At 26.1% G+C, this 10,587-nt stretch overlaps 4 protein-coding genes across 7 annotated transcripts in view; 2 read left to right on the forward strand and 2 right to left on the reverse strand.

Annotated features, from left to right (window-relative positions):
- The window catches only part of LOC132909259 (S-adenosylmethionine decarboxylase proenzyme), a 28,770-nt gene extending 25,466 nt beyond the window's left edge, over positions 1-3,304 (forward strand). Inside the window, exons 3-6 of the mRNA XM_060963991.1 lie at positions 1,508-1,634; positions 2,199-2,301; positions 2,422-2,705; positions 2,784-3,304. Coding sequence (XP_060819974.1) covers positions 1,508-1,634; positions 2,199-2,301; positions 2,422-2,705; positions 2,784-3,086 — 817 coding nt within the window. The 3' untranslated portion in view covers positions 3,087-3,304. The remainder of the gene's footprint in view (positions 1-1,507; positions 1,635-2,198; positions 2,302-2,421; positions 2,706-2,783) is intronic.
- Positions 3,093-5,987, forward strand: LOC132909263 (uncharacterized). Of its 2 annotated transcripts, none has more exons than XM_060963994.1 (2): positions 3,093-4,009; positions 4,503-5,987. In XM_060963994.1, the coding sequence occupies exon 1, from the start codon at positions 3,093-3,095 to the stop codon at positions 4,005-4,007; it is 915 nt and encodes a 304-aa protein (XP_060819977.1). In that variant the 3' UTR covers positions 4,008-4,009; positions 4,503-5,987. The 2 variants fall into 2 exon arrangements, with proteins under 2 accessions (XP_060819977.1, XP_060819978.1); XM_060963995.1 differs by having other exon boundaries at positions 3,093-3,489; positions 3,700-5,987.
- LOC132909267 (transmembrane inner ear expressed protein) lies at positions 5,984-7,370 on the reverse strand. 3 transcript variants are annotated; one of them, XM_060964001.1, is made up of 3 exons: positions 7,131-7,370; positions 6,451-6,804; positions 5,984-6,376 (listed from the first exon to the last, which is right to left on the reverse strand). In XM_060964001.1, the coding sequence occupies exons 2-3, from the start codon at positions 6,797-6,799 to the stop codon at positions 6,171-6,173; spliced, it is 555 nt and encodes a 184-aa protein (XP_060819984.1). In that variant the 5' UTR covers positions 6,800-6,804; positions 7,131-7,370; the 3' UTR covers positions 5,984-6,170. The 3 variants fall into 3 exon arrangements, with proteins under 3 accessions (XP_060819984.1, XP_060819983.1, XP_060819985.1); XM_060964000.1 differs by lacking the exon at positions 7,131-7,370 and having other exon boundaries at positions 6,451-7,098; XM_060964002.1 differs by lacking the exon at positions 7,131-7,370 and having other exon boundaries at positions 5,984-6,343; positions 6,451-7,095.
- Positions 7,371-7,881: 511 nt separating this feature from the next.
- LOC132909262 (probable actin-related protein 2/3 complex subunit 2) lies at positions 7,882-10,334 on the reverse strand. The gene is made up of 7 exons (XM_060963993.1): positions 10,138-10,334; positions 9,602-9,695; positions 9,216-9,315; positions 8,931-9,132; positions 8,627-8,847; positions 8,314-8,515; positions 7,882-8,236 (listed from the first exon to the last, which is right to left on the reverse strand). The coding sequence occupies exons 1-7, from the start codon at positions 10,209-10,211 to the stop codon at positions 8,209-8,211; spliced, it is 921 nt and encodes a 306-aa protein (XP_060819976.1). The 5' UTR covers positions 10,212-10,334; the 3' UTR covers positions 7,882-8,208.
- Positions 10,335-10,587: the final 253 nt, after the last annotated feature.

Genomic DNA, 10,587 nt, shown 5'->3' on the forward strand with positions numbered 1-10,587 from the left:
CTTTGATAACTTTTAATTCATTATTTATGCCAAAAATGCTGTTCAAAAACAAATCAAAAATACAATTTCATTAAAATCCTTCAAATTCCTTCGATTAATGTTAATTTTAAGCGAAGTTTCTCTTCTCTTCATTCTTGTTTTGTATCCTCAGTGTTCAGCTTTAAAATCTTATTCAATTTAAAAGAAAGTAATAAACTTGTAATAAATTTCAAGCTTAGCTAAGCACGTGTATTTTGTCGTCATTACTCCTCTGAAATATCGATTAACGATGATGTCATATAAAAAGGCGTAATAAAGTAAATTTTGTAGTTGAATTCGAAATGTTGCTCTAAGTTCTAAGTAAATGTTCATAATCGCTAAATAATAAATATTTAAACAGTTATATAATAATATTTAAAAGTAGTTTATTCTAGTAACATTAATTAAAGCTTTCTTTAAGCTTATTAAGAAATAAATAAATAAAAACATATTAGTTCTAGAATATTATGTAATATTAGTAAATTCATATTTAAATGACTATCTTTTTGATTTTAAAAATTATATATATAGGATGTCATATTTTAGTTTCCTTAGATAAGTATTTCGAAAATTATGGAAGATACTGAAATATGTTTTAGCCAAAAATTGTAAGAATCAAGGAAGGTAGATCATGGTTACATTTATTTGACCTTGAGATAACCTTGAAAAATTCTGCTAAAATAACAAACTGTTAACATAATCTTTCTCTCTTGATATCCTCTAACTTTTGTCTGAAGCATTTGCCTAAATCTTAATGCAATATTCTAAATATTTGTTTGTGTATACATATACAAAATGTATATATTATCAATATTTTAAAAGTATTTTGATCATTTTTAATTAAAGTATATTTTGTAACATATTCCTATTATATATAAATTTTTCTTCCTATTATATGATAATGATTTAAGTTATAATATAAGCCATTCAAAAACTAAATTAGTTAACTCTGTATTTAAAAAGTATAGAAATGGGATAATGTTACAAACACTGTTCTTTAAATTTATCTTAGAATTTTGCTATTGTTTATGTTATCTTGCCATGAATGAAATTGTAGAAGTAAATCATTTGTTTCTTAAGATTGTATGTTAATTGTATACTTATGTAATAGAATTAAGAAATTAATAAAGAGTAGAGTTAATCAGTTTGGTTTCTAAGAGACTCATATATGAAATCACAATTCTGAGGAAATGTACATTTACCTTGTATTCAATCTTACATTTTGAGCATAATTATATAAATCAACTTCAAATAATTACATTAACTTAGGAATAGATTATTATAACACCACTTAAAATGTAAAAATTAAATACCATTATTTATATTTTAATTTATAAGAAAAGATTGAAATATAAATAATATTAGCATATAAATAAAAATATATTTGATATAATTTTAATATAAAAAATAAATTTTGCAAATAAAATTGATAATAAATCGTATCCAGAAATAAATATAAAATATTATAAGTATTAATTTTATTTTACAGTGAAAGCAGCATGTTCCTATCAAAGCGTAGACTTATCCTGAAAACATGTGGCACAACTACCCCTCTTCAATGTTTGGAGCCCCTTTTGGAACTTGTAAAAGAGTATACTGGCTTTGAAGAAGTCGAGGTATGAAACTTCTTCAGTATTTTTCATTATTAATTAATTTTTTTACTAATACACAAATTAGAAAATTTTATAATTTCTTAAGTATAGCTTATTAATTAAACCTAAAATATATGTAAAACGTTATTTTTATAAAAGAAAATATAGAAAATTATCTATTTTACTGACATACATGCATTATACTGCAAGAGCAATGTGTTATAAACAATTGTAATTTTTGTTTATAATCATTACCATTTAAGACAAACTAATTGAAGTTGAAAGTACTTGGCTATATAACTTGACCTAGTGCATGGATAAATGATGTGTCTATATATAGGAAACCTCTAGTATACAGGATACATCTCTACCTCTTGGTTTATTGATCTCTCCTACTCACGATATAGCACATGACAATACATTTGTCCAAAATTATTTCTAATTTAATGCTTCTTGTCTTTATATCGTCTCTAAATATATATTCCAATTTTTTATTTTATTACTATGTATGATCAAGTTATTTATATTTAAAAAAAAAACAAAAAATATTGAAATATGGGTTATATAAAATTATAATTATTGTTTCAGAATGTATTTTACTCAAGAAAAAATTACAAGAAGCCAGAGTTACAAATATCCCCACATCAAGCATTTGAAGAAGAAGTTGCTTTGCTTGATACATTCTTCCCTGGTAAGAATACTTTTTATGTTTATGCATTTAGATTTTATAATATTGTATAAAGTAAATGTTATACTTATGATGAAGAAAAAGTTTCAAGGAAAATGTAATTTGCTGTAATTCTTTTTCTAGCTGGGGAAGCTTATTGTTTAGGCTCTGTAGATTCAGATTGTTGGTATTTATACACTTTGAATAAAGAGAAGTCTGTAGATGAACCCGTAGAACCAGATCAAACTTTAGAGATCCTAATGACTCATTTAGATCCAGAAGTAATGTCTCTTTTCACTAGAGATGTATGCTCCTCTGCAGACGAAGCAACTCAAAAATCAGGAATTGACAAACTTATTCCAAACATGATTATAGACGATTTTTTGTTTGAACCTTGTGGATATTCAATGAATGGAGTATCTAAAAATGTAAGTATACTTGCTGGAAAGTAAAAAATTGACATTATATAAAGAATACATATAGAAGTAATTATATGTATTTTACAGGGAAATTACATGACTATTCATATTACACCAGAGCCAGAGTTTTCATATGTCTCATTTGAGAGTAACATTCCAGAAGCATCATATGAGGAAATAATACGACGTGTTCTAAACACTTTCAAACCAAAAAAATTTGTTGTGACCATCTTTGCTAACAAAGAATCAATCGCTGCTACTTGTCCACGTGATTTAGAGCAAACTGATTATTTGAAAGGTTCTGGTGATTGGCTACGTACAGATGTGCAATATTGCCGCTTCAAGAATTATGATTTGACCTGTGCATTCTATTCAAGATTCCCAAGCTGAGGGTTCATGGACGCTTCATTTGGACCTAACCAATTAGGAACTAATGAAGCGCTTATTAATAATTCTATCCGTTCTCAAACTTCCTTTTCTTTTTCCAATTCCATAAATGAGGCAAACAAACATAATCAGTCTATAAAACATATATTAAAATCTGAAAATATTTACAAAGAACATAATCTTGTATCTACTCAATATATAAAACATAATAATGAAACAAATCTTAACGAGTGCACTATACAAAATTCTATAATTACCCAAGAAAAAATTATTACAACACCCACAAGTCCAGCAATTGCATCCACTCTTCAGTCCATCAATCCCGATGTATCTATAAAAAATAAGCATTTAAATACAAACAGTAACGATTGTCACCCTCTGCAAAATCACATGGATATTAATAGAGGTACTAATTCCTACTCTGTGCGATCAGTATCGTCACCACAATTAACAATTAAACCCCTTACACGATCAAAAGTCTATAGAAAAACGTCTTTAAAATCAATGAATTTATCAAATTCTATGTTAGATCATAGTGTATTTAATCATCGTAAAAGTAATTTGACATCAGAAGGTCGTGTAATCAATATTTCTAATCGTTCCATCACCTCCACAGATGAAAAGGTACCTTTTTCGTGTGTTTCGGAATTGACTCAAGGAAATGACTCGAGTGATACAAAAAATAAATGGAATATGGGGGAGGTACATATTACTTGTAATCCACTTTCAACACCGTATCCGTATTCCACGCCACACCATAACATTATGAGCGAAACTGTAACAGAACCGCTAGATGATGAACCAAAAGGTCGAAGCTGCGGAAATTTTTTACCAATCTTATCGTTGATTCCACAAACAGTCATCAGCTTTCAATATTTAAGCCCGAAAATGAAATTTTCGTGGTGGAGAAATAAGATCTCGTGAAGGTACGCTTAAATGGACTATTTAGCGCAATTGTTGCTAATGGTTTCGTAGCGCAATTGTTGCTAGTGGTCCTGTAGCACAATAAAATGCTATTTGGTCAAGATCTATGAAAACCTCTTACCTCGTAGTGAGTTCCCAATCTTCATCAATTAGAGGTATCCTGTCATCGTTACACTTATATGTCAGTCAGCCTATACCTCTTTGTTACTATAAATAGGATCATACTGAAAGAACGCATGCAGGTAGATTTTAAAAGCATAGGTAGTTCCTTCACTCTATGGAAACGTTTTGCACAATGTACAACAACTTCGAATCCTTTAATAATATTGTCTATATTGTACATTACGCTTCTATTGGATCCTCTAGTCCATGAAGTTTTTCCTACAGTTTATTAATTTATAGTAGAATAAAACAGATATCCTTGCTCCATGTGGAAGATTGTCTTATAACTTCCTCTACTTATATCTCAATATTACTTATAGAAATTCATTTTAGAAAAAATCAATATGGATTATGCAACAGTATGGATCTAATTTCAAATGAGATACATCAGTAATATTACAGTTTCCTTAAATTTATTTCTATCATAAATGATTTTTGTTTGAGAAAGAAAAATATCTATTTAAGGAAAAAGTCCTCGTAAGAATATTTTTTTTGTAAAAAAATATTTTAAATCTTAAAAAATCTTATAAAATCTTAAAAAAATATTTATGTAAGAAAATTTCTTTTCTATAAATATAAATATTAAATAAACAGCTTCTTTCTTAACTTAATGGATTATTTCTAAAACAAAATATATTGATCCATACGAGCTTTTAAAAGTATTAGACTTTTAAATGTCATGTTTCATCAGAGTATAATTAAAATATTCCATGTGAATAACTACTATATGTGATATTATTAAAAATATGGAAAATAATACACCAGTTGGTGCTGTACAATGTTAAAAATCTAGATTAATTCAATTTCCGTACTAAATTTAGTTTCATTTTATGAAGTGGAAGGAGCATTAAGGTAGTTAAAGCACTATGATTAATTAAATCATTCCTATATGCGTGTGTGTATAATATGTGCGAGCGATGTATGTATATATGATAAGTCATATTTCTTCTAAAAATTTTATTTCTCTATGAGAAATGTTTATATCTATAAAGAGACCATATTTCTAAAAAGATGATTAAAATTTAACTTTTATTAAACTCATTTTATTGAATATTCAGAATTTTATTACAAGGATTCATATTTTGTTATTTTTTCTGCTACTTGTTTCTCATCTTAATGCTTTCTACCTAAAATCAATCGTAAAAATTCATTTATAAACTTATATCTGGTTCATTTTACAATACTGTTACTTATTTTTTGTTTGCCAGCTAATAAATAGGTTTTATAAGTATTTATATTCTGTTAAATTTTATAAAATTTCCACAAATTGTTTTAAAATTAAAATAATAAATAATTTTATAATTGTCTTACGTACATAGTAAAGAGTAAAGAAATTTTGGTTTTCAAAGAAGAGAGAGAAAGATAGAGTAAGAGAAGAGAGAGCGAAAGAGAGAGAGACAATAAGAATTATGTCTAAAAATTTTGTTTCGTATACATATAAGATGATTTAACTTTATAAATGTACTAGCATTAATAACTTATATCGTTTAGAAACAAACGTAATAGTAACTTTTAATCATTAATGAAAATATAAAATTTGTACTGATTGCTTCTTGTTTCATGAATAATGTCTCATTTAAATTACATATAATTTGTAACAATTTATTTTATTTTACAACAGTGAGAAATCTGCACTTTTAACAATACTAACCATCTAATAATATAAGTAAATAAAACATAATGTGGTAGGTAATATAAATTAGTCCTATTAAGTGCTTTCTAAAATGTATTATCTTTTGCTATAGATTATTGTTGCATGTATGATAACTTAATTTCTGTATTATATTCATAAAATAAAGATTATATTTAGTCAATTAACGCTGTATAGAATTTATTTCGTTTAATATTATTACAATGAATACATAATTTAATTAATTACTACAAATTTTAACTGACAACTTAATAATACTAACAATATTATTGTTTCAAAAAATTAACCATAATTGTAGATATAGTATTTAATATCAATGTTTTATAATAACACATTTATTTGTAAATTCATTAAATTATGCTGTCAACATTAGGATGTTCTTGTTTAGTAAAATGAATTCCACTGAACATTGCATTGAATCTTGATCGTAATCCATGTTGTATATTCTTATATGTTGCTTCTTGATGATCCTTTTGTATCTCTTGTACTTCCATATCAAATTTATTTTGAATTTTGCTTAATGCTAATAAAGAACAAATATGTGTATTTAAACTAACTGAAATAATAAAGTAAATCAATGAAAACATTATTAAGCGTTTTCTGTTACAACCTTGCTTTGGACTCCTTTACCTTTCTTCAAGTTCATATCATCCATTTCTGTATTACTGATTTTAGATAATTCTTGTCTGAAACTCTCTGTTATTTTTTTTCGAATATAATCAGCTTCTATTTCTTGTTTAGTTCGTGGCACTCTGAATCGGATACAACAACAAAGTCCAATCAATACACTAAGTAAAATAGAAAGTATTATGCCAGCAAGTTGCCAAACTCGAAATCCTGAAAATGCTTCATCTTCCAACCATTTTTCAACTCTACCTTCAACACAGTCTCCAGGTCGTACTGCTATTTCATGAGATGAACATGGTGGAAAGGATGAAGATAAAATTGATGCAATAGTTGGTTCATCCAATTCCTTCATAATTACTGAAAAGATTCAGTCACTTAAATAAATTTGAAGAAGTAAGACATATTTAAATGGAGAATAAATATCATTATTAAGTCATTATTATTAATATTTCATTTCATTTCTTTATGGTATTAATCACATAATTATATATCATGTATAATTATAAATGTAAACTTTAATTAAACGAATTTTTACATTAAAAAAGTAATGCAAAATAATATAAAGTTTGTTTCTAAACGCTATCAACGAAGTATTTCATTTAAAATTTTATATTAATATCACATTACAGTATATATTCATACATTTTAACTATAATAAAAATGGTTATAATAATCTATAGTACTTACATATTTTTAAAAATGTAATATAATCTGTATTAACATAAAAAATTTTTAATTCGTTTTCACTTAATCATAGGAATAATTAATACAATGAAAAGTTTTAAACAGAAAGGTAGAACAATGTGGTATACTGTGTGAAAGAATACGTATAACTGAAATTTTAAGAGGCACATACTGTAGCTTTTATGTCAGTGTTAAATAAAGAGGTGTGGTTATTAATGAACACCCGTATTTGGCACTCCCTAGTTTTCACCTTAATCATGTCTTCCAACCCTTACATCCATTTGCTAATTATAAATCAATAGTACTAATTTTCATAGTCACTAGATCAATATTTCCGATTAATACAAACAAAGGTTTGGTAATTACATCACTTATAGAATTAATACTTTTATTATCTTACAATTATACGTTAATAAGAGAGACAATAAAATATAGCTAATAAAAATAATTTATCAAAAAAGACAGTGCTATGTTATTAAACATACAAATGATACATTGATGTATTACTTTATAAAATCCACGCGTTCCTTGTTATTTTAAACATTTTCGTTGTACGTGGAATTTATAGAAAATGACAATTTTAATAAACACAAAGTATGTTTAAAAAAAATAGAACATGTGATTATGTATCTTTGATCATAAAGCTTAATAGCATTAAGATCATATTTTACATGTAAAAGTAGTAAAACACAGGATATTTTTTAACTTTATTCATAAACAGACTATGTATTCCCTGATTTCTTCGAAGACTTTATGCACTCTTGTAATATTACTTTAAGAATTTCAATATAAAATGGCTTTTTAATCATGCGTTTCGTTGCTGTATACACATTTTAAGTATGTTTACAGCAATATAGATTTTTCTAAAGATCATTGTACTGTTCAGAGACAATGAGTGGTAAGACTCAAAGACTGACAGCTTTTAACTCATTAATCTGATGAATTAGAATCTTTCATTACAAACAATATTTCTTGCCAGAAGATCAAAAAATTTCTAGCAAATCTATGAGATAAATGAGAGCTTTGTCATTTATCCTTTATTAAAACAATATAAGGAATATAATCTTATGTTTACACTCATTCCTTCCTGATAAACGTTCTACCTCTGTAAAACATAAAACATTTTTATATTTATTATCCTAATATAATGTATTAAGCAACATATATTTTTAAAGAACTTACGTAATGGTTTTCTTCTCAGTGTTTTTCGATTGAGATCTTGCTCTATTTAATATCTTTAGGAAGTCTGTTGTTTTGGTGCGCATCCTTGAGTGAATATAAACTTTACTATATTTAATATGATAATGTAAGTAATTTCTAAACATGTGTATTAAATCAATAGTATTATCACGAGCTTCTCTGTTTGTATGCCTTGGAAATAATACTGCCAAAAGAAACATATAACAAATGAGATAGATAAATATGTAAGTTTTAATATTCTTTGCATGTTTTTTATGTTCTTTTAAAATTTAGGCATAATTAGATTTACATTTACCGAATGTAATGTATCCAATGCAGTCTCCAACAGCTGCCTCAGAATCTTGTAATTCTAATGGTGGTTCACGATGATTAAATAGAACTTGTGGAGCTGTGTGACTTGCACGCCTTCCTTCTTTCAATTCTTGTAAAAATAACTTTCCAATAACCATATCATCTTCATCTTTAAATATTGTGCTAAATACCACTGTTACTCTATCACTTTTGGCTTCAACATACCTTTATGTAAAATATAAATTATAATGTATAAATTAAATATAGCTTACTTTCATTATCATTGCAAAGTGAAAGTATATTCTTACATTGTTTCTTCGTCTCTATATTGAATTACTGCCCTTTTTTGCAACTGGGTACCTGGTGAATCATAATACTCTTCTTGAAAATCAAAATACTTCTCAAAAACACTGGCAAAACAGTGTCTCTTTAAGAGTGCAACTTTTTTAACTAATGATTCCCAATCTTCAGGCAAATTTTCCAAGTCTATTAATACAGAAACATTGTAACCTAGTAGTGGAAATACCAATATTTTATTTAATAATTTTTGAATAACGATTTTAAGTACTTCAAATATAATTTAATTTGTTTACCATTTTCTGGAGCTATAAGGTAAGATCCGTATTCACGTATAAGTAATTCATCAGCCCCATGTTCTTGTAATTGTTTATAAAATTTAAGTAAAATACTTATCTGTAACAAAATGTAGAATGTTAACAAAAAAAAATCAAACACATAAAAACATCAAAATATAAAGTAAAAAAATAAAATGAAACACATTATATAAATCTAAATTTAATTATGATAATATTGAAAATGATATAAATAAATAATAATAATAAATAAATACTATAGTTATAATTAAATATAAAAAATAATACATCAATTTGATAATACTGTTACTATAAAGAGATGATTATATGAAAACTTATCATGCAATGAAAAGTACAGATATGATAAAGCTTTTTTTAAAACTTACTCTAATTTTTGACTTGTCACCACTTAAGTTAGAAATATGAAATAAAACTCCATCAAAATCTGCTATAACAACATCTGTGGATTCTGGTTTATGACTACAAAGAAAATATATCTTAATTGTATTAAATACAAAATTACAAATTGATAACAGGAAAAATTAATTACTTAATAACGTTATAAAATTATTTTATATATATTTTGGCTATATGTTATTTGTATGCATTATTTACATAGCCTCGTATGCAATTTTTAGTATTAAAATAATCAGATATATATATGTAAAAATGTTTAAGCAGAAAATCAAATATTATGAACATCGTATTTTATATAAACACTTGTTTGACATAATGCAGAAATCTTGGATTGAAAACTGTTTGTTTTAATTTAGAAAGAAATTTGTAATGCATATATTAAATATTCTGCTACAATAAACGTCACTAAAATTTGAAACGGACACCGCCCTAACTTGTAATCCCTAACTTTATCTTAAAAATGTGCAAAATATCTTGACCTTAAAAAAGGAAGCACTTTACTTACCCCGACAGAGTATTTTTTATTTTGTTACTTAATGTTTCTTCTAGTATCCTATTGTGTATCTCTAACAAAATCATTATTATATCTTATATTAATTAGTTTTAATATTATAACACAGTAATTACTAATTATCTACTGAGGAATTTAACCATGTACACGATTCTGACTAATTTCTAATCTTTTCTCTTGAACCAAGTGATCGCAGGTTTAACATAGCCAGGTCACCCAACCATACGTTATATTGCACCACTACTAATAGCAATTGATTTATTGGACAACATGCATTATATGTTACTTTCTTGTTAAATATGTTAAAATTTCCATATTTCAGTCACTTTTATTTTGTATAAACATGTATAGCTACAAACAAACATTTTTATCAATTAAATTTAAAAAATGCAACAATTAATTATTGTACTCAGCTAGTTACAACTAAGTTACTAGCTTCACGAA

Source organism: Bombus pascuorum, chromosome 7 (genome assembly GCF_905332965.1).
Source record: "Bombus pascuorum chromosome 7, iyBomPasc1.1, whole genome shotgun sequence".
Taxonomy (NCBI): Eukaryota; Metazoa; Arthropoda; class Insecta; order Hymenoptera; family Apidae; genus Bombus; species Bombus pascuorum.